At 42.2% G+C, this 24852-nt stretch overlaps 1 protein-coding gene across 4 annotated transcripts in view; it reads left to right on the forward strand.

The window, feature by feature from the left end:
* Nucleotides 1-24852, forward strand: part of LOC125463920 (coiled-coil domain-containing protein 60-like) — an 85973-nt gene that overhangs the window by 32275 nt on the left and 28846 nt on the right. For 3 of the 4 annotated variants that reach the window (XM_048555687.2, XM_048555690.2, XM_048555688.1), the window contains exons 5-7: nucleotides 17958-18146; nucleotides 19955-20107; nucleotides 22524-22628. In XM_048555687.2, coding sequence (XP_048411644.1) covers nucleotides 17958-18146; nucleotides 19955-20107; nucleotides 22524-22628 — 447 coding nt within the window. The remainder of the gene's footprint in view (nucleotides 1-17957; nucleotides 18147-19954; nucleotides 20108-22523; nucleotides 22629-24852) is intronic. The other variant, XM_048555691.2, reaches the window with a different exon arrangement.

Here is a 24852-nt window from a genome sequence, read left to right on the forward strand (position 1 = left end):
TTCAATCTGTGGCAGTGGACTCGTATTCTCAATCTGCGGGAGAATCTGTGTTAAAGCGTGGAGAATCTTACTTTAACTTGTTTCCCAACTTCAACACTTTCTTTCACTCTTGATGATTGTAGTGTTGATGAAACCAAAATACATTTCCTTAGTTCTACATTTTAAATGTTGCTTCTTACTTGGCATGATCTCTGTCACTCTGAAGATAAGGAAATGAAATTCTCTGTTTGAACCTGCATCATCTGAAAAGGCTAAGCATTTGACATCAGTCTTAAATTTATCATATTTGTGTGTGCACTAAGCTGAGTTACACCAGTTAAAATTTGTTACCTATTTCAAGTGAATAATGATCATTGGCTATCTGATTGCTTATGGGAGAGATAATAGGAACTGCAGATGCTGGAGAATCTGAGATAACAAGGTGTAGAGCTGGATGAACACAGCAGGCCAAGCAGCATCAGAGGAGCAGGAAGATTGACGTTTCGGGCCTAGACCCTTCTTTGAAAATTTTCTGGAGGAGGGTCTAGGCCCGAAACGTCAGCCTTCTTGCTCGTCTGATGCTGATTGCTTATGGTATGGCTTTTCACAAATCGTATGGATTTGTTCCATCTAAACTCTCCACTGTATTGAGAGCCTGGAAAACATATCTGCTAACCCTGTGTAGTTGCAGGTTTTGGAATAGGCTATGAGATCTTCAACAGCCTTGGAGATCCCAGATCATTACGCTGCCCGTGTATGTCATTCCCAGGACGTATTCCCAAAGTGAAGCTGAAATAACCCGTCTCCAGACATGCATGAGGAAGTCCCTATGATTGTGAAATGCTGGAGGTGCATAAGCAAGTGTTCATTACCAATCCACTGGACCTTTGATCTGACCATCCTTCCATATAATACCAATGAAAAGTGACTTTACTTAAGTCGCTTCTGTCATATTTGGTAGAAATGATTGTGGCTCAGTGACCACCATTTCTTATTGATACTGTAAACTAAACTTCAGTTTGGGCTCGGCCATGAGTATGGGATGTCCTGTGAAATCTTCTGCGTGACCAGTGGCTTGGTGAGCAAAATTTTTTTGACCAGTTGGTCATGATTTGCTGTTACTTGACCAGTAGTTCTATTACTAGCCGTTTCTTAAATTGTTTTTTTGTGGACTTGAACTAATTGATTCCTCCCTCCATTTGAAGTAGATTCAGGTCAAAATATGCATTCATGCAAAATCTTAATTGTGAAATATATACGAGTTCTCTATTATCTGGCACCCTTTGTGCTGCTGAGTGGCTGGTAGCATACCTTTAAATCTAAGTCATATACCTCATTGCCCTACTATAAGATACAAATAGTTTCTTTTCCAACTATTTGATAATAGTGATAGTCGCTCCTTCATCAAGCTTGAAATTAGTGAGATGTGTATTGATACAAATATCTTTTTGCCAAATGCCAGTTCTGCATCCCTGTTTCTCCTTTGATTATCCTTGGGCTGTTCTTCCATTGTAGCCCGTTCTACCTAATGAACCTCTTGGTACAGCTGTGTGACTATGTCCTACTTGGTCACATCTTTTTAGAGTGACCTACTGTTTTACAAATAAAACATTCCTTTTTAATAGTTGGGCACAACTTGTTCTTTTGCGATTTCCTTACTCCACAGCACTGACAATAATATCAACATCGGGTGTCTGTACCGCTTGCTGTACTGGTTTCTTATGTATGTCATTCAAAGTGTTTTGTTATAACCTTGAGGAATGAATGGATTCTGCTGAGCTCCTGTGACAAGGCTGAGCTTCTCTTAAAATTGATCTGTGTTACTTCTGGATAATGCCTTCGCTCACCACCTTTGATTGTATTAAATCTGACAAAAGTTTATTAGCAATTTCAACAACAATTCTATTTCTTGCAAATTCTGATTTCAAAACTCTATAGTCACATTTTCCACTAAAATATACAACCCTTTTTCTTTCTGGGAACATGTCTATAATGTCCCCATACAATCTTGCCTCCCACTGACTTTCTTCAATTAGTTATAACCAGTCCAGCTTTGCCAGACCATCTCTCAACTGTAAAGTTGAACTCCCCTTAATATAGAACTTTTACTTCTGTTCTAACTGTGTCTCTTTCCATAATGATGCAAACCTTGGGGACCGCTTTGCAGAACACCTCCGCTCGGTTCGCAGTAAACAACTGCACCTCCCAGTCGTGAACCATTTCCACTCCCCCTCCCATTCTTTAGATGACATGTCCATCATGGGCCTCCTGCAGTGCCACAATGATGCCACCCAAAGGTTGCAGGAACAGCAACTCATATTCCGCTTGGGAACCCTGCAGCCTAATGGTATCAATGTGGACTTCACAAGCTTCAAAATCTCCCCTTCCCCCACCGCATCCCAAAACCATCCCAGCTCATCCCCTCCACCCACTGCATCCCAAAACCAGTCCAACCTGTCTCTGCCTCCCTAATCTGTTCTTCCTCTCACCCATCCCTTCCTCCCACCTCAAGCCGCACCTCCATTTCCTACCTACTAACCTCATCCCAACTCCTTGACCTGTCCGTCTTCCCTGGACTGACCTATCCCTTCCCTACCTCCCCACCTATACTCTCTTCTCCACCTATCTTCTTTTCTCTCCATCTTCGGTCCACCTCCCCCTCTCTCCTTATTTATTCCAGTTCCCTCTCCCCTTCCCCCTCTCTGATGAAGGGTCTAGGCCCGAAACGTCAGCTTTTGTGCTCCTGAGATGCTGCTTGGTCTGCTGTGTTCATCCAGCTTCACACTTTGTCGTCTCAAAATCTAACTGTGTTGTGATTGCTGTCTCCAAAATTGTCATCCACTTCTACATCATCCACATACCCAGACTGAATCTAGAATTGCACTCACTTTCATTGGGCTTGTTATGTGATAGCTAAAAAAATTCTATTGAATGCAGATCAAGAATTTTGTACATTTTGTGCCATTCACACTCTGTGTATCCAAGCTGGTGTATTTAAAGACTCCAGCTATTACCTTTCGATCATTTTTTTCACGCAAAAATTTCCAGCTGTTGTTGCTCCTCTAATTCTCTCCCATTATTTGCAAGTCTATAGTACACGCTTTGCAGTGTGACTGCCTGTTTTTACATTTCTGAATTCAACCCTCATTTAATCCTTCAATGTAGTCATTTAGGGTGACGCCCTCTTCGCACGGCTGTATTTGATACTTTAACCAATAAAGCCACAGTCCCACCTTTCTTCATCCCCTTCCCTACCCTGCCTGGAAACTCTATATTGACGTTGAACTGCCATCCTTCTCCCTTTGTTACGGAATGACTCACATTCCAACTCTAGGGAGTTCCTAATTCTCCTACTTCAGCCTGTCTCTTACTAGGAATGTAGGTGTTTGCCGAGTCTTTCATGAGGTTCTGTTCCGCGGGTCTGTCAAAAATTCGCGCCCTTTAAGCAGCTGTCTATCTGCATGGCCAGCCTCCTTAAAGCTTCGTCTGAAGATCCTTCAGATCTTCACCACTGCCGGTGTTTTGTAAGCAGCAGCTAAATGGAGTCCACAACACTTGCCTCTATATTATGGGTGAATCCGCACCACCACACATCGTGGTGTAAGATCTGCCTGGTAGAAATGTTACCCTCATCCTATTTCCTGGTAATGATCTAACGGGCCCGCTTGGTCTACTGAACAACAACATGTAGTCTAACGAAAGAGACTCTTGTCTTGAAGAAGAGGTCGTCAATTGTAGATAACATCTAGGTACAGACTATACTTGTATGGTAGATATTTGTTCCTGACGCGGTCAGGATGACCTTAATATTAGATATCATTTCTTCAAGACTCATAGCTATTCCTCCACATAAGTTCTCGTGAACATGGTATTTTCTTGGAGTGGTCAGTAGTTGGTAGGTGCTTTTGCACTTTTGAACATTAGCCCTTTCAAACACTTATTTTCAATATTTTTCAATGACCCTGAACTTTGTAAATTTGTAGCATACAAGCACCATATCCCGGTTCGCCATACCTGATAGCTACTGTATAAGAAAATCTAATAAAATTTCAAGTCCTGAAACAAATTGGGAGAACTGTTGCTGGAGGTGTATTGATGTAGTGGTTATTGCACTGGACCGGTAATCCAGAATCCCAGTTTAATGTTCTGTTGACAAGGATACAAATCCCACCATGACAGATAGTGAAATTTGGACTCAATAAAAAAAATTGACATTTTAAGCTAGGGTGTGAGGGTGACACGTCACCCTTGTCAATGGTCATACAATCCCCTTTGGTTGACCAATGTCTTTGAAGGAAGGAAACTTGCCACCTTTACCCAACCTGGTCCATTTGTGACTCCAGGCCTACAGCAATATGGTTGAATCTTACCTAGTGTCTGGGCAATTAGGAATTGGCAGTAAACATGTGCCCAACATGAGTCACCCACATCCCATGAACAAATTCTTTAAAAAGTCAGGATTGTGACTTGGTTTCCTCTGGCATTGTGTGATCTACCTGCAATGATGCTAAACTAAGTCGGAAAGAAGCAGGCACTGAGCCCGAGGGCTGAGTCCATCTACACTGAAACAAAAGAAAGAAATTTCATTTATGTGCCACCTTTCAGGACCTCAACATGTTTCAAAGTGGTTTTCAGCCAATGAAGCTCTCTTAAATGAAGTAACTATTATAGGAAATGTGGCAGTCAGTTTGTTCAAAGCAAGCTCATGGACACAACAATTAAATAACTTCTTTATTTATGTTATTTGAGAGATAAATATTGGCCTAAGAGAGCTTGACTGCTGTTCGTCAAAAAGTGCCATGGGATCTTTACTGTCCACCCGTGTGAGCAGATGTGCTGTAAGCTAATTAAAAACCAAAAGAACTGCAGATGCTAGAAGTCTGAAACAAAAATAGAAGTTGCTGTGAAATCTCAGCAGGTCCCACAGCATCTGTGGAGGGAGATCAGAGTTAAAATTTCAGGTCCAGTGACCCTTCCTCAGAACTGTTGGAGAGAGGAGTAGAACTTCTTCAAAGTGGGCATGCCTGGATGAGATTGTGAGGAAGGGTCACTGCAGCTGAAATTTTAACTCTGATGCCTCTCCACAGATGCTGCCAGACTAGCACAGATTTTCCAACAGCTTCTGTTTTTTGCTTGAAGCGATTTACCTTTTCAGAAATGTAGGATTGTCAGCACTACAGCACTCCTCCCATTCTGTCCTGAAGTGTCCGCTTAGATTTTGCATTCATGGCCATCTCATACACCGATGAGAGTGCCCTCTGTGGGCTAAGGCTAGCCCGAAACGTCAGCTTTCCTGCTCCTATGATGCTGCTTGGCCTGCTGTGTTCATCCAGCTCTACACCTTGTTATCACAGTGTCCACTCCATCTGATTTTGGAATATGTGATCAGTAAAGCAGTCACTGTTGAAGGATAATTTATATCCAGTATGTGGGGGGGGAAGTCTGAAATGGTTAAGACATTGGCTAACAAAATTGCAACAGATTTTTAATGACACAAACTGTTGAATACTTTGAACTGATAAGAGAATGTAATTTGCTATAACAGAATCAGCTGTTAGGAATCCATCATGTCATTGACTCCGTAGTATTGCATGAATTAAAATGACTCCATCATCATCAAAGTTACCTAGTCATAAGTGGAAGGAAGTGCAAAAATTTACAAATTTCATTCCAGCAGCGTTGATTTATGTTCACAATCAAGTTAATAACTGGTACCATTAGTTGCCTAGAAACCACCATTTTTCATTTTTCTGCTTTAGCTGCAAGAGGCTTCTCTTGCAATTAACATCTCACATCTTTGCAAAAAATGTCAGTGTTCAGGTATACAGGAAGAACACCCATGTAATACAGCGACTAAGCACTAAATTCTGAGAGGAAAATGTTGCCAGTTGTTACTTAGCTATCATGCAGGACTGGGATTGGACATGGTTATCAGCCCAGCTCCAAATTCTGTGACGCACATGAATAATTGGAGGGATGTTTACATTCAGCATGAATAGACATCCTAGTCCAGCATAATGTTAAAACCCTCTCTGTTATTTCTAACTTTTCATTCTATAATTAACTTCTAATGATAATTTTTAAAAATTTCTCAGAAGAGGCTGCAATGGTCAATAAGGTTCATGATTCACTCCAGTGCTCCCCACAATCACTGTCAGGGAATTGACATTAGGGGCAGCAGGAATCAGTGTGGATTGGGATTGCCCATTGATTGGTCAGCCCCCTACACTGCAGAAAGCCAACCAAACCTAACAGAGAGTTTAACTGTATGACCTTGCACCAGGGACCAGGAAGGAAAGTTACAATCCGGTGCGGGGAAAAAAAAACAAGGGGTTGGAATTATAAAGCAAAATCCTGCAGTCTCTTGTGTGAGGCGTTGACGGTTAGAGATTGAGCAGTGAGATCCGAGAAAGGATTCCTCCTGGATAGAACATAGAACAGTACAGCACAGTACAGGCCCTTTGGCCCACAATGTTGTGCCGAACGTTTACCTTAATCCTAAAGTCTATCTAACCTCCACCTCTACCTTGTATTATTATCACCCATATGTCTATCCAATAGCAGCTTAAATGCCCCTATTGAGGCCAACTTCACTAACCTCTCTGGCAATGCATTCCACGCCCCGACCACTCTCTGAGTAAAGAACCTACCTCTGACATCTCCCCTATATCTACCCCCACTCACTTTAAAACTATGCCCCCTCATAATAGTTACCTCCACCCTAGGGAAAGGTCTCTGGCTATCTACTCTTTCTGTACCTCTGATCGTTTTGTACACCTCTATCCAGTCACCTCTCATCTTTCGTTGTTCTAAAGAGAAAATCTCTAGCTCTCTCAACCTTTCCTTGTAAGACCACCCCTCCATTCCAGGCAACATGCTGCTAGAACAAGATACACAAGATAAGGAGCCGTAGGGATACTGCTTAAGGCAGAGAATAGAAAAATGTGACTGGAGCAGTACAGATTGACTGGAACACTGTTTTCTGCGAGGAGCTGTATTGTGAGTGTCCAAGTGGTAGTGTACTGTGAGGAGACTGCCCAGGAGAAGGAACCAACCCAAGCTCTTTCATTGCCAATCTATTATAGAGCTGCTCGGAGGTCAGAACTGCTAACCTGAGATTCCAACTCTTGAGCCCTTCCAAATGGCTGATATATGTTTCTGTCTTACTATCATTTACCTAATATCTAACCTCTACCATTTATCTTTTTTCTTATCTGTGAGGTTTCAATGTCATAGAGGGGTATTTGTGATAGTCTAGGTAAATAGTGTGTTTAAGAGTTTGTATCATCGCCATTTCTAGAATTTGTAAAATACTTTTTGTTAATAATAAATAGTTATTCCAGTTTTATGTAAAACAAATGGTTGTTGTCTTCCTGATGAGTATAGCTCAGGAGCAGTAAATGAGTAAATGAAGGGGCAGGTCAGTTGGGAGGAGATATTGCCTCACAATGCTTTCATCACATGTTATGGACCAGCAGTTTTCCACTTTCTGTCTGTCTGTCTGTGTGGTTAAATCAGTGTCTGTTACACTAAGTTCTCAGGAGAAAATGCTGACAATCATTAATTTGATGCTATCATGGAAGACTGGGATTGGATACGTTTATCCAAATTCTGTGATAAGTTTGAATAATTGGAGAGGGGTTTGCCATGAGCATGAATGGACATCCTGGTCCACGAGAACAAAGGGCTAGACAGTTAGGAAAACAGGAATGTGATAAAATATCTAACAAGTGGCTTTCCTTTGGGCATCATCTGCATAGAATGTGAATATGTAGTGACTGACCACTTGCTGAAAGCCAAAACAAGGTTGATGTTTGAGATATGACCTATAATGATACTCCTTGGTCAAATATAAATTGATCTGTGTGAATTTCCACTATTTATTTCAATTTCTAGAATTGATTTTTTTAAGAACTATATAACTGGAACTCCCTATAGTATTGCTCAGAGTAAAAGGAAGGATTATGTTAGCAACATTATACCATGCAACGTACCATTTATTACTATGTTCTTAAGACTTCAGCTCTGTAATCTGAATTAACTTTGCAGGCCGCAAGGTAAATTTCTGTTAAGTACATCTGGTAATCATTAAGAGGCTAATGACCATCTACCATTCACAGTTTATTGAATGTGATACCTGACATCTCTTCACACATTATCCACGTGCTATTTTCATCTAGCCTGCCAATATTTCATATGAGTTTTACACCAAAGGTTTTCAATTGTGACATATTCTTTGCAATAATGAGGCTTCTTTTAGTATTACTGTGTTTTTAATGCCATTACTTCAGTAGACTGAATTTCCACACAAGGAACTCATTATATACTTTAATCATATGGTTCAAAAGATAAGGAAAAAATGCTCTGTCATCATTTCATCTGCTGTCTGAATTAATAAGTTATATTTGAATGCACAACAGCATCAATTTGAATGGTTAGTTTCTTTATGCTAAAATAGTTTTGGAATATGAGCATTGATATTGGGGCACAGATCTAAATTAATAGGTTACTTCAATTTGAACAGACAGCTTTTGCTTCTCAAACTAAGTGCAGGAAATAGAATTGAAGTGATTCTCCTTTCAGGATGAAGGATCTTTCTTTTAAACTAAACCTAAATCTGAGACAGCTGTATTTCTGTTGCTGTGCTTACCCCAAAATTAGGTAGGTTTACAACGGGGGAGGCAATGGCCAAGTGGTATTATTACTGAACTGTTAATCCAGACACCCAGATCATGTTCCAGGGATAGCAAGGTGTAGAGCTGGATAAACACAGCAGGCCAAGCAGCATCTTAGGAGCAGGAAAGCTGATGTTTCGGGCCTAGACCCTCCTAGGCCCTAGACCCTAGACATCTGATGAAGGGTCTAGGCCCGAAACGTCAGCTTTCCTGCTCCTAAGATGCTGCTTGACCTGCTGTGTTCATCCAGCTCTACACCTTGTTATCTCGGATTCTCCAGCATCTGCAGTTCTGATTATCACTAATGTTCCAGGGACCCGTGTTCAAGTCCCGCCACGGCATATGATTGAATTTGAATTCAATAAAATATCTGGAGTTAAGTATCTAAGGATGACCATGAATCAATTGGCAGGAAAAACCCATCTGGTTCACTAATGTCTTTTAGGGAAGGAAGCTGCCAGCCTTAAATGGTCTGGCCTACACGTGACCCTAGCCCCACAGCAATGTGCTTGACTGTGAATTGTCCTCTGGGAAATAAATGCTGCCTGACCTGTGACACCCTCATCCTGTTAATGAATAAAAGAGGGGGAAAAAACTTTTCTTTTTAGAGGGGCTTGTGGATAATATGTGAAGAAATGTCAGGTATCACATTCAATAAATTGCTTAGCACGCTACTTTTGTTATAATTAAAATGTATTTAACTAATTTTTACTGTTGCACTAAGGTGTCAATCATGGGGTTTCTGTGTGTGAAAGCATAATTTTATTATCTTTTTTTTTAGGTTAGATTCCGTACAGTGTGGAAACAGGCCCTTTGGCCGAACAAGTCCACACTGCCCCTTGAAGCATCCCACCCAGATCCATCCCCCTATAACCCTCACACCCCTGACCACTATGGGCAATTTAGCATGGCCAATCCACCTAGCCTGCACATCTTTGGACTGTGGGAGGAAACCGGAGCACCTGGAGGAAACCCACATAGACGCAGGGAGAATGTGCAAACTCCACACAGACAGTTGCCCGAGGCTGGAATTGAACCCAGGTCCCTGGTGCTGTGAGGCTGCAGTGCTAATCACTGAGCCACCATACTGCCCTTAGAAAAGTAAGAAATACTTGAAATCAAGCATATGCCCTTCACTGCATGAAGGGCACCCACAGATACAGACATACACACATATGGGCACGCACACATGCACATACGCACCCTTATACACGCACACACACCCACACACAAAACACAAAACATACATTGTCACATTCTTAAGAGGTGCTACTGTCTAGTACACTATGGAGTTGTTTTGGTTATTGTTGTGATGTGATCTTTTTATTTGAGATCACAGTTGGTTATTTGATTTCCACTACCATCAGAGTAGGGTGGCACGGTGGCTCAGTTGTTAGCGCTGCTACCTCACAGCGCCAGGGACCCAGGTTTGATTCCACCCTTGGATGACTATCTGTGTGGAGTTTGCACATTCTCCCCGTGTCTGCGTGGGTTTCCTCTGGGTGTTCTGGTTTCCTCCCAATGTCCAAAGATGTGCAGGTTAAATGGATTGGCCATGCTAAATTGCACATTGTGTGCAGGGGTGTGTAAATTAGGTGGTTCAGACGTGGGAAATGCCAGGTTACAGGGAATGGGTCTGGGTGGGATGCTCTTCAGAGGGGCAGTATGGACTTGTTGGGCCAAATGGCCTGTTTCCACACCGTAGGGATTCTATGATTCTACTGTATGAGTAGAGAATATTTCAGCTATCTTTCCATTTGGTGTTATGACTGGCTATTCTTGAGAGAGTAGGAGAACACAAAGCATTCTTCAACCCATTTCAGTTTTGCAGCTAAAATCCGTCTCTCCTCCTTCTGGCACAGAGAGAGTTACTTGAGATTGCTTTTTGTTTGTATATTCAATCTGCATGCAATGCTTCATATCCAATATACGTAGACTCACACGATGTTGCAAATAAGATCAGAGAGAAGGACCTTTCCATAGCTCCAAGGGTGGGGATGATCGGTTTCATTGGCTTTGGATAAAATGTTAATTTCACCTGAGATTGTCTTTTGTCTAATCCATATTGGTTTCATGAAAGTTAGTCAACTAGTATGGGTCAGATGATGCCTGTCGCCATTTGAAATCACTGCTTTAGTCCCTTTCTTGAAAACCTTCTTAGTCCATGAGATTAGCAGGTATGCAATGGAATTCGAAAGTAGTCCTGTGGCTGAGGATTTTGATGTTTTCACAATATGCAACTTGCCCAATTGTAGATTTAATTAAAGTGGGGGTGGGGGCAAGGCAGGTAGAAGACCAATGCATGACCCAATTCCACTCACCCCACCCCTACCTCTGAAACCCAACACTAACTCCTACCCACTGAAACCCAGCCTAAACACTCCATCAGTTACTGGCCACCTTGTACATTGGGATCATACTTGTCAGATATTCTATCACCTGGCACCCTACCTACTACACAGTTTGCACCTTACTCTCCTGGTATTCTAATCTCATACTTGCCTCATGTTCTTAGCTTTTGACAGCAGGTATCAATGTGGCTATCAATGATTCTGGACCTGGTTCTGCCATTAAATGTCAAAGTGCAGCAGCTGATTACTGTGAGGGAAGGAGCATGGTTTGTCTTCCTCTGACAGTTTATCACAACGAGAGAACTACTAAAATTAAAGTACAGTTCTCACACAGGGTCCCATTGCCTGATACAAAGGAATGTCCAGGTGTGTTAGCTTTGTGTATCTTTGGAAGGCAGCAGAAGTTCCCTACGTGAGAAGTACGTGGAATGAGTGTGCAAAAGATACTTGGAATGGCTGGACCAAAAGTCTTGATCAGCCTGTTGAGTTGATGAGTGTGTTCTTTGGTCAGATCGGCAGGTGTTTGGGAGAAGACCTGATTGGGATGTCAGAATTGTACCCATCTATCATGGTGCTTAAAAACAGAAGTGGAATGGCAATCTACAAGAGGTCAGGAGTATCTGATTTGTCCTTCTGCTTTACAAACCTATCTAGCATGCCCATCAACCATGCTTACTCGAATGGAGAGCCTTAGTTCATGCAAGTTATGGGGTCGCACATTTCAAAGTTCGAACTTGTGGCTGTTTTCCACTGTCCCCCAAGTCGGAATAGTTGCCAACTTTTACCCTGGAAAGAAAATCTAGCGCAGTGTTCCAGGCTGTCGAAGCAGATTTGACAGCATGAAAAGAAATCTAGAGTGAAAGAGAAAGGAGCACAAGAGTAAGGGGAAGAGCAGAGGAAAAGATCATATAGGATGAGAAAAAAGAGATTTCACTTCGTTTTTTATTCCTATACTTCCATGTCTCTGCCATTTTCTGTTGACTGTGGCCTAAAAACTGTACAATATCTAACTTCTTCTGGTTCTGATGAAAGATCACTGACCTGAAATGTTCAGTATTTTCCTCTCAGCGGGTGATGTCTGATCAACAGAGTACGCACATCATTCAGAGATAGTAAGACCTGCAGGTGCTGGAGTCAGAGACAACAGTGTGGAGCTGGATGAACACAGCAGACCAGGCAGCTTCAGAGGAGCAGGAAAGTTGACGTTTTAGGTCGGGACCCTCTTTCAGAAATGGGGTGCTGACCTGAAACGTCAACTTTCCTGCTCCTCTGATGCTGCCTGACCTGCTGTTAAACCTACAAAAGTATACCCATTTTGGCATCACCATACACTGCTTGGTCCAGTTCTAGTGATTTATTCTTTCCACAGGAAAGCAGCTCCTCTGTAATGTATGTGATGCTCCTGAAATAACTTTAATCAAGGAATATAATCAGCCCGATTTTCTTTTCCTTTGTAAACAGTAAGCGTTAATTAAGGTTTTGACTCTGCTGTGAATAGCATGTTAATTTCCTTAATAATGCTGTTCAGAGCACTTGACATGCTGATGAGGTGCAAATAGAAGGCAGCTCAGGCTGTCTGCAAATAACTGCTTTTCCAGGCTGCTGGCTGAACCTCATTTACAACGATAAATTTATCATTGAGAATATCATGAGGTAATGAGTTGTAGCATCAACAGCTTGACATTTGCAGTTGTTATGGTGACTGATAAATTTGATAAGAGTTGGATCATCATCACATTCTAGAAATATGTAAACAGGATGTTTGATTAGTGTGGCTTATCCCACAGTAGGTTTTACAGCTTTGAAAATTCATAACTCATCAGCGGCTTTAAATGTCCAGTGTACTTGGCTGTGCTGAACTATACGAAAGCTGCAGAAATATGTCAGGCTTTAGGGGTGGCACGGTGGCTCGGTGGTTAGCACTGCTGCCTCACAGCACCAGAGACCCGGGTCAGTTCCGCCCTTTAGCAACTATCTGTGTGGAGTTTGCACATTCTCCATGCGACTGCGTGGGTTTCCTCCAGGTGCTCCAGTTTCCTCCCACAGTCCAAAGATGTGCAGTCTCGGTGAATTGGCCATGCTAAATTGCCAGTAGTGTTCAGGGATGTGTAGATTAGGTGTGTTATAGGAGGATAGGTGTGTTGTTCTCAGGGTCAGTGTGGACTTGTTGGGCTGATGGCCCTGTTTCCATACAGTAGGGATTCTATGATTCTATGGAAAGAAGCCCTGATAACCAGGCATGTAATTCATAATCTGCCAACCCTGGTGCCTGTAGAGGGAAATAGTAAACAAATGTGATACTCTCCCTCATGTCTGTGATTCCAGCTATTGTGAAGATGTTTAATTTTGTCAGCTGGCTTTTCACATGTTGAAAGCTTATCTTTTTAAAAAGAAGATACTTTCGCGAACCAAAAGACACCTACTTAAAGCTGCTGTTAATTTTCTCCCAACAAACTCATGGGACATGCCATGAGGCTGCGTTTGTGAGTAGCACCACCATTTGCTGAAGCAGAATGCACGCACATGCCATTTCTTTGCCTCGACACCAAGTTATTTTCACTTACACTTCGGTGAAGTTTCTTGGGCGTTTTTGACAGTCAAGGCAATAGGTGAAAATTTTGTTGTTTCCACAAGGACAAAATTTTCTGTTTTCTTATTGGGGGAGTCACTCCTTTCAGATAATCTGTGGATAGATGGTTTGCTTTTCATTCTCGCTGAAATCGTCAATGAAAATGCATGACTTACAGGGGAGAGTTTCATCCTTTTAAAATAGTTGCATTCGTACTGCGAAACAGAATGTGGTGTCATGTAACACTTTATGACGGATAGCTCTTTTTCATTTTTCATTTTGTTTTCATTTTTCATTTGTCCACTTTAACGTTTCTCAGTTTAAAGCTCACAGGAGCAGAAAAAAGGAGACTAACTCCTAGGGGTGACACGGTGGTGAGCGCTGCTGCCTCACAGCGCCAGGGGCTTGGGTTTGATTCCAGCCTCGGCCTGGAGTTTACATGTTCTCCCTGTGTCTGCGCAGGTTTCCTCTGGGTGCTCCGGTTTCCTCCACAATCCAAAGAAGCGCAGGCTTAGGTGGATTGGCCGTGGGAAATGCTGGGTTACAGGGATAGGGGAGGGGCAGTGAGTCTGGGTGGGAAGCTCTTCAGAGGATCGATGTGACTCGATGGGCCGAAAAGTGTGCTTCCACACTGCAGGGATGCTATGACTGTGGCACCGTAGGTGCAATCATGACTCTATATGCCCTGCCTGGTGGACATAAAAGATGCAATGGTGTTAGTCATAGAACAGCAGAGCAACCCTGATTGACATTTTGCTTCAGCTATTGTAGCCAAAAACGGACATCTGGTTATTTATCTCTCTATTGACTATGGGACCTTGCTCTGTGCAGACTGGCTGCTGTGCTTTTCCATGCTACAATAAAGCCAACACTTTAGAAGTCTTTTTATTCCTGAAATGCTGTGAGGTGCTTTCAGAATTTCTGAAGTTGCAAATTTCTTTTCTTCTTTAGCAGCCTCTTAATATGAAAATGGTTTCATTTAGACAGTTGGGAATTTTTGTGATAATTCGAGAAATAAACGGATTTTGAGTATTGTGTGTGACAGCAGCCAGTAAAAGCAACAGGCTCACCCGGTAAAAGATCTAAAGGGAGCTTTGGGAGTCACTCTCTGTCATTGTTGCAACCCATCCCAGCAAGCAGCATCACATGACGGATTCCTGCTAGGAGAAAGGTGGGCTGCTCTCAGAGGGAGATGGAAGTGCTTCACTTACCTCTTCCAGATTCGCAAGATCAGGAAATCAACAAAAAGAATGCAGTTGATCCCTGTACATCGGTGTCCTGTTTATCCTGCAGTAGCTGCCTTGTACTGGTGTGTAAAATAGCGTACCATAAAAGGATGCAATATGACTAGATAAAGCCAGAAATGCCTCCCACACCAATTTACAGAAAATGAGGCAAACTGAAATTTAACAACCAGTTTCGCTGTTCCTCCCTGTTTCTAAATTCAGTGAGATGATGTGGCAAGGTACTGCTATTACAGAGACTGGAAAATGGTTCAGAGGGACTGGGGCATGCACCAAAACTTGAAAGGAGCCTGTTGCCAAAGCGAGGCAGAAACTGGGCAGTTGAGAGCACCGATCCTTCTCCATTGTGGGTATAAACCTGGTCATCCGGTATGAGGTACTCTCAGTGCCATTGTACGTGGTGCAGGTCTGGCCTTTTCCTCAAACCTGCACCGCTGCAGGCACCCGGGCCATCTTTCACTTCATTTGGAGGTCAAAGGTGGACCAAGTTTGTATAAAGATCTAGACAAAGGAGGGAAAAACATACCCAATGCTACCCTCCCCTGATGGTTACCTTTGTGTGTAGCTGCATCAAGCTGTGCGAAAACCCCCTGTGCACACATAGCAAGTGTCAGTACTTACTGAGGTTCTCCCTGTCCCCAGTCAGGTTAGGCCTTCTTGCTGCGGAACGCTCCAAGTAGTTGGACCATCCTGTGTCACCTGTCCTTTGTGGAGAAATTTGTGAAGAAAAACACCTTTGACCCCAAGTCAGTTAGATTGTGGTCATCACATACCGTCCTCGAGACCCTTAGGGAAAAGGAAAGAGTAAGTCTTGTTGAGTGATTCCCTATGCAGACTGAATGCCTCATTTCCAGAGCTCTCCAACAAGCACCGGGATATTGCTTGGCTGGTGGTGAGAAGGGCCCTGCCTGTGGGATCCTTTTTGCACGCCTCTTTGTGCCACTGCACACTGCCCTGGAAGTGACAGCAGAGGGACGAGACTGGCACACACCTCCCTCTGGAATGTGCCTATGGAAAGGAAGTCTGGAGAGAAATGCAGAAATAAGGTTCCTCCGAAACAGCTCCGTGATGCCGGACTCTGTGCTGTACGGTCTGTTTCCCAGGACGCACACCAAGACAAACATCAGCTGCACCTGGAGGACCATCACCACAGTGAAAGACGTTCTTTGGTCTGCCCAAAACTTGCTGGTCTTCCAGTTGAAAGAGTTGACCCCGACTGAGCATTGCATACTGGCACATTCCAAGGTCCAGGACTACGTGCTGAGGGACGCACTAAAGCTTGGGGCAGCCGCTGCCAAGACACAATGGGGAAAGACCACTGTGTAAGGTCCTTCTGCCAAAGCAAAACAGGGGGTCCACTCTGTAACCAGGTTCTGCTGATGGCTCAGCAAAATGCCAAGCGGTTAAGTTTAAATAAAGAGAAAGATGAACATCAGTGTTTGTTTTATTCTCTAATTAATGACATTATAGATCGGAATGGCTACATTAACTGTGGATGTGCACAAAGCTTTCTTTCTATGAATAAAGCATATCTTTGCAATAAAAAAAAATTGAACAATATTTGTTTCAAGAAAAAGTGGAACCTTATGCTTGACTCTATATTGTGTTAGGATGGAAAAAAGGTAACTCAGAATATGCATGATACTAAGCTGTTTGAATTTGCAACTGAAGCACTATCCGGTAGGATAGCATTTTTAGTTAGTTGAAAATTTGACAGAAAATTAGACTTAATCATTTATTAAATTCTTCAAAAAAATGTTGGGTGAGCTAGCTAAAGTGTGGGGATCCTCCTATCAGCATATATTTGCAACGTCTAATTTCATGCCTGAAAGATTTGGTTCTAATTTCTTTTGGTTATGCTTCTGGGTCCCAGACTCATCATCTGGCACAAATAGTTGCTTGAAATCTGCCCTAGCCGTTCCACTTTATATCTTTAAAACTTCACAAATCATCCCTTAACTTTCTCAACTTGACGAAATACAAGTCTTGTTTATTTAATCTCTCTGATCTCAATTCTTGGAATCTATGTACTCACTCCAATGCCAATATACCCTTATTATCACTGTAAATTCGATCACCTGTGAATTGTTTGCAATCTCTTATCTCACGGAAATTTGGTCTGATTTACCTTCCCGATACCTGTAGCTGGACTGTGATCAGCTTTCCAGCCCCAAAGCTCTGAAATACCTTCCGTCCACCTCTCCTTTGGAATCAAGTCTTGAAAGCTACCTCATTACCAAACTTTTAGTCATCTCAATCTTATTATCTCTTTATATGGCTATATGTGAAATTCTGTCGGATAACATTCCTGATGGGAACCTTAGAGTATTTCCACTCAGCTAAAGACATTATGCAAGTACAAGTTGTTGTCATTGGAATGGAAAATAGATTTATACGATGGCTGTGTCTAATTAGCAAACCACCTTGTTGCAGCAAAGGTATAATTATATTCACACAGAAGAGTTGCAGAAAGGTTAACCGGTGAATTTCAAGTTCAGTTTTCAGCCTTGACTTGTGTGGAAACTTGATGTGCAAATGTATCATTTAATCTAATTTTGATTGTCAACAACTATCCAAATTAAAACAGTGCAAGAATCTTCAGGAAGACTTGTTCTTATTGGCTTCATGCATTTCCTCCTACCCAATATTTGCTGATATTATCAGTGGTTTCATTCAAAAATACTCCCACTATAGAGTTAGGGTCTTCCTGTGCTGTGTACAAGTCTTGTGTCTTTCCAATAACCTGACTTGCCTATAGAACCTTGACACTGCAAAGTTTCAAAAATATTGCTTTTCCTGTGTCCCTTCAGGGGAAAGCAGATTTGTGTTGAGGGAGACATTTGTACTGCATAATCCATAAAACCAGTGAGAGAATGCCATTAAAAATGCCCATGAAAAGGAGTGATCCATATCCTATCCCCACAGTTTACATGAGAAATAATGAGAATGACCCTTAAAGAAAATGCATCTTAAAACTGTGGCCGGTCACTCTCCAAACATGAATGGATAATACTAAAAACAGTGCAAACCACACAACTTTAATAGCTGAAGGAAGCAAAGTGTGGAATAACAGGCCTCCTACCGGGCACAATGACGATGCTCCGATTTTATAGTTGCATTGTCTTCACTTGTTTGACAGGCATTTGGTGAACACAGCTAAACGAGGACAAGGCTTCTTCAAGCGGTTGAAGAGAGAGGAAGAGGAGAAACAAAATGTATTGCAAATGGAGCAAAAAAAACTAATGGAGAAATACAGCCAAGAATGGCAACCTCCCAAGTACTCCTCAGATGAGGAAGAATCTGAGGAAGAACAACACGAAGAGAAGGGGTAAGTGGCACTTTGATATTATTAGAGCTCTACCATGCTGATTCAACATACTGCATGTATACGTGCTGCACCCTCCTAGCATTTCATTGTTCTGGAAAGTAAACATTTACCATTTTGGTTCTCGGTCAGGAATTATAATCCAAATTTGGCAGGAGGGAAATTACTTCAAACAGATTCTTTTTAAAATCATCGTGAAAAAAAGACAAGGTTATGTTTAATTCCAAAGAAGATTAACTTTACATTAAGGACCTCAGTGCTTGCAGTTTTCTGTATGGGTCATGTGTCTAGATTGCCACCCTCTAGAGCTCACTATGTTGTGGGTTGCGTTCTTTGCAGAATTAATCTAGGCGGCACAGTGGCTCAGTGATTAGCACTGCTGCCTCAAAGCGCCAGTGACCTGGGTTCGATTCCATCCTTGGGCGACTGCCTGTGTGGAGTTTACACATTCTCCCTGTGTCTGTGTGTGTTTCCTTGGATGCTCCCACAGTCCAAAGATGTGCAGGCTGGGTGGATTGGTTGTGGGACATGCAGGATGTTTCCTTGGATGCTCCCACAGTCCAAAGATGTGCAGGCTGGGTGGATTGGTTGTGGGACATGCAGGATTACAGGGGCAGGGCAGGAGGTAGGTCTGGATGGGGTGTTCCTTGAAGGATCAGTATAGGCCAACTGGCTTGCTTTCACACTATAGTGATTCTATTTAAAATGCTTAAAAAAAATCAGTCATACTGCAGCTGGAATAATATGAACAGTTTTGATCCTTTAGTCTAAGGAAAGATGTACTGATCCTGCAGCAGCCCAAAGAAGGTTCACTAGGCTAATCCTAAATACGGAGGGCTTGCTGTGTGAGAAGAGTTGAGTAGGTTGAGGTGGACTATTTGGAATTTAGAAGAACGGGAAGAGACCTTCCCTAAAACATACAAGAATCTCTGGTGGCTTTCCGGGTTAAATACTGAGGGGTTGTACTCCCTTGTCGGAGAGTCTAGGACCAAAGAGCATAATTTAAGAGAAAGGATCGCCAGGTTAGGACAGAGATGAGGGGTGAATCTATGCAATTCTTCACCACAAATACTGCCAAGGCTGCTTTGTTAAGTATATACAAGCCTGACTTGGATAGATTTTTAATCAATAATGGAATCAAGAGTTATGGGGAAAAGGGATGTAAGTGAAGTTGAGAATTACTAGATCAACTATAATCTCATTGAACAACAGAGCAGACTTGAAGTGCCAATTGGCCTGCTTCTATTCCTATGTGTTATGGTTAACCTCTCTAAAACATCAACAGTGTCTCAACAATCCCTATCCAGGAATTGACTCTTTCCTGGCTTTGGGTAGATAGAAGAAAAGATGGTGTTTCATGTGTGTAATACTTCTTGAGACCTCAAGATGTCCACAAGAACCTTCTAGCCAATGAAGTTATTTTATTATGTGTATTAAAATTTTGATTTTAGCTTTTTATCCAATATGCTACACAACTTGAAGCCTTATAGATGTAAGACATACGCGTGTGGCAGGAAGTCCTAACATTGTGTGAAATTAGATCCTGCCTTTCTACCACCAAGAGCAGTCCTTTTATGGTTTTCCAAGTCATACATGCAACATCCTTGTACATGCTTATGTGCAGCTTGATGTTCCCTCTGCTCTGAAAGAAATTCCCAGAAATCCTGCACCTGTAATGTATATCATCATTCATGTCAGAAAGATGTCTCTGTTCAACTTCCAGTAGTGTTATATTTCCAAATTAATGAAAAGCCTCAACTGTGCTGATATTTGATTGTGACTATATTCTCATGCCATGGTATTTTGCTTAGGATTTTTGTAACAGATCCAATCTTCTCACCACCGTCAAATGCAATAAAAGTCCACTCTCGAAGGACTTCCAGTAAAAGAAAGATTCCAGATGCACGACCTTACACACCAGTACATTGTAGCCTTATGTCAACCAGATTGACAGAGAAGGACATGTGAGTATAATTCTAAATGGATGTGCTTGGACAACTATTTTTAATTCATCAGTTAAGAAAGTTATATTTAATGTGTCATCCAATGAATTCCATTAGATGGGAACCAATCTTGTAATTGTATTCTAACACCTCTTAAGATACATTCCATGAGACTTTTTAATGACTTTGGTATCTGTACATCTATACTTTGTATAACTGACACTGAAATGTTGCTCCACCACAGCACCCAGTCACTCACCATTAGGAATATATTCTTGATTTCTCTCTTTTGGATCCATCATAACTTTGAACCCTATCTTCTACAGTTTTACACTCACTTATCATGTCTACAGTATTTTGGAACTTACTTTTTTTGTGATTAACTGTGCCTCCCAACATAATGGAAAGAAACAAGAAACTTAATTTCTATTGATAACAAAGTGTGAAGCTGGATGAACACAGCGGGCCAAGCAGCATCTTAGGAGCACAAAAACTGACGTTTCGGGCCTAGACCCTTCATCAGAGAGGCATCTTTCTTGAGATGGATATCCCAAATGCTTTACAGTCCATTAAATACTTTGGAAGTGTGACAAGTGTTTTAGCAATTTGTTTACTTCTGAGAAAAATGTACTAAAAATGCACAATAAAAATCATCTAAATTTCATTCGTATTTCCAAAGGGTGGGAAAGAATCTCCATAAAATTTCCATACGAGTGCAAAGTGCTTTGTAGCAATGTATGCTGATTAAAAATGATGCAACTATTTTAAAATATTGTCTTCTGATGAGATTCGTGGGGAGAAAAAAGGTTCCTCGATATTTGATGTGTGCCAGGACTGCTATTATGTTCATTATAATTGAGCTTAGGATTCCTCACAAGTGACACTTGGTCATTCTGTGTCTTTGAGCACTGACATGATGGGTTTTCAATGCAGGTCATGTTCAAGAATCTTTCCAAATATCGCCACGTTTTCATACCTGATTCCTGACAACACGTAAATTTTAAAAATATATCTTCTAAGGATATGTTTGTTCTGGCCACAAGTTTGAAAGAATATTTTGTATTAAATTTTCTGATTTCACTGGTTGTTCTTCTCTATCTTAAGTAATCTGACATGTAAATCCTTCCATCAGAGCTGTAATTACACAGAGGTTTCTGTCTTCCTTTCAGCAATCAGCTCTAATCATTTCACAGGATGATTTTCATAATTGTACTACATATTCATTAATCTGTCATTTGCTTGAAATTCTTCCATCATTTCTTTTAGAGATTAAAATGATTTTGTCTGGTCAGGTTGAAAATGCCTGAATCGTAGGCAACTGGCAGCATAACCTAGCAGTGAACTGATAGCTCATGAGTGGCCACTTCTGTCCAGTAACATTACTGCTTGTGCCATCACTTATTTCCCAACGTTTTAACCAAGACCACTTCTCTATTGACAACAAGGTGTAGAGCTGGATGAACTCAGCAGGACAGGCAGCATCAGAGGAGCAGGAAAGCTGACATTTCAGGTCTGGACCCTTGTATTTAGAGTGGTGCAATCTGAAATTATTGTTACAAATTTACGAAGTAGTAGATGGTTGTCATGAGTAATTTGGATCTTTGCATTTTTCATGGGAAAAAATGTAAACAGGGAATTTGGGCATAGATGTGAAATTGCATGGGGTCATCAAGCACATGCAATTCAACACCTGAATGTGCATGCCCAAATTCTCTGGTATCTACTCCTGCCTCACTGAGCTCAGGCCAAGATTACCAAATCATAAAGTGCGTGCAATAATAATTCTCCACATGGAGTGTTTTTGATTTTACTTGGACTTTTGCCTTGAAAGGGAGAGAAATTCTGTGCAGGAGACAAAGACAGAGGGATTGAACTACTGCAAACATGTTCAAGTCAAGATTTTAAACACAGCTCTGGCAGAGATCCAAACGATAACACCATAGAAGCAAATTTTAATGTTTCATTGCTGAAATGAAAGTCTACCGTTTCCCAGTTGGTGCATAAGTTGGGAATTACCACAACAAAAAGTAGAATGAATCCCTACCGATGGTGAAGGGACAGGTCCTCTGTCAGGAGGCTATTCTGAGCCACATGGCAGAAATAACACTACAGTTGATTATCCTCAGTATCTGTGAACTAGGAAGAAGGAAGAAAATGACATTCCCACGTCTGATCATTTACATTGTGATTGTTGCTGCAGTGTTCATGGGAAGGCACATAAGGTGAGAATTGAATCAGTTCAGCCTTAGTTCCTCTCACAGTACAAGAGCCCAACACTGGACTCAACTAGTGAACATCTGATGCCCTTGGAGCAATATCTCAGGCAAGAGTTGGAACTTTAGGGAGGGAGAGTAATCTCATATGAAGACTTAATGTTTCTCATCTGTAATGTCCGAAGACCCCGCTGCCCCTAAGATCCATGCTTGCTTTCCTACAGGGAGCCACTCTTTCGACAACTCTGTGCCTTGACCTGGCTACTTGAGGCTGTGACTGTAGAACCACTGAGCACAATGGGCACTGTTACAACCTGCTGGACTGCCAGGTAACACTTGCCATAGCTACAATATTATGTCGTGCAGTGCCCTGTTTGTTCCTTATAGATTTAGAGAACGCCAGCGTGACTGAAGCTTTCTGCTGTAGTCCCCTGATCATGCAACGCAACAGTGAGTCACTTGCACAGCTACAGTAGACTTGCTGGTAAGTTCACAGTAATTGGATACCAGATAGCGTGTTGCAAGCCTCATATGTTTCACAGGTAGGGTGGGGGAAAGAAACTATTTGAATTCCTGTTCCTGCTTGCTATTCGTATCCTGGCTGCAAATTGTACATTTGTGGCTATTATACGGGGAATAAATCAGGCTTCATTCCCAGTAAATCCATTTCACATGTTTCTTTCACCACTTTCTGTCTGACCTCCTGTTCTTATGTAATGCAAAATCCTCCATCTCCAATCCATACATGTTTTTGGGAGTCACAAAACTTGCAATCATTCCCAACTTAGTGGTAGCTAATAAGTAGCTATTAGGCACACAGTATTTGTTCATCATTAAGAGGTGAAGCACTACAGTCAACGTTTCTATAGTGTACAGGAACAGCATGCATGTCTTTAATTTTGAAACCAGTTAGTAAAGTAGGAAACCAGACCCCAATCCTTTACGCAGTACTAGATTGATTGATTGAATGCAACATATATCTGTCTCTTTCCTAAAATACACTCAGCATACCAGACATCTCTCATACCCTTGAGTAAAATCAAACAAATAAATTAAATATCCAATCATCGCTTACTAATCAAACTAAACTGAATTAACACTTTTGCCGGGGGCGGTGCTGGAGAGTGGTGGTTCAAGGCTGTAGCCTTGCTGTGTATACCTAACAAAGGCAAAGCACCTCGTGCTCCCTCACCAGTGACACCCAGGCACAGGTTTAACATTAAACAAGTAGTAGCATAGAATCAGAGATAGTAAGAACTGCTGATGCTGGAATCTGAGACAACACCTTGTGGAGCTGGAGGAACACAGCAGGCCATGCAGCATCAGAGTAGGAGAGTTGACGTTTCAAGTCGGGACCCTGCTTCCTCCTCACTGTATCATAGAATCATACAGTACAGAAGAGGCCTTTTGGCCCATTAAGTCTGCGCTGACAAAAACTACTCTAAATCTACTGTAGTCCCACATTCCACCACTTGGCCCATAGCCTTGAATATCATGGCATTCTGAGTGCTCGTTGAAGAACTTTTTAATGGTTGTGAGGTTTCCTGCTCAGCTATTCTTGCAGTCAACATCAATTGACCCTCTCAACTACCTACTGCCTGGATTTGTTAAATAACACCTTGGCCATGCCAAGGAGCTGCTAATGGGCTCCTCTTTAGACCTTCACACCCCCTTCCATTCCAGGTAGCCACATGGGTCTGAAGTGGGACCAAAAATGCTGGTGGTTTGGTTGCTGCAGCTGGTAGCTCCTTCCAGGAGATCTCTTGTTGTGGAATATTGTGCTTACAGACTAATCCCTCAAATAGTGCAAAAGGTCTGCGACCTCAGCTAATCTACACCAAGATAGAATACGGACTCCTCAACACCACGGAAATTAGACATCGTTGCATGCAACACTCTTAGTGTCAAATCCTCAATGGAAAAAGAAGAACATGTATGCGAAGAACCCTCCACTGGGGGCTACGGTCACCTGTGGGTGGCAGGACAGATTGGGACAATGTGGAGCTGTGGGGGTTTGCACTGAGTGCCTGATATATCAAGCAGGAGCAGGGGGAGGAATGCATGTACATGGCATTAGGTCATTCCAACATCTTAGGCAATCCCCTTTCAACGTTCCCCACTGTTCTACTGTCTGTGTCTGCAGGAAGGTAACTCTCAGTGAATTCCTCAGCAGTGACTGTGCCAGGGAGGTACAACACCATGGGTCAGTGCTGCTGGACTGCCGGGGAGTAGGCACCCTGAATGCCTCATTGCGACCAGTGTGTGAGTCTCCAGCCAAATGGTTTTCCCTGTGAATGCCCAATGACTGGTAGTTGCTGCAACCCTGTCCCTCACACGTCATTTCACTTAGCTTTCCCCTTTTTGAATGTGGTGGTAGCCATTTTCTTCCACAGTGTGTATTTTCCATTTGCACCATGCTGGAAGGTAACAGCGAGTGGCCATCCGGCAGTGGCCTACACCCTGAGTTTGCCGGAGAATCTCCAAAAATTATCCCATATCTCCGTGACCATCCTGCCCACCCTACATGCTTCACCCCACCCAAGCCACCTACAT

The sequence above is a fragment of the Stegostoma tigrinum genome, chromosome 26 (assembly GCF_030684315.1).
Source record: "Stegostoma tigrinum isolate sSteTig4 chromosome 26, sSteTig4.hap1, whole genome shotgun sequence".
Taxonomy (NCBI): domain Eukaryota; kingdom Metazoa; phylum Chordata; class Chondrichthyes; order Orectolobiformes; family Stegostomatidae; genus Stegostoma; species Stegostoma tigrinum.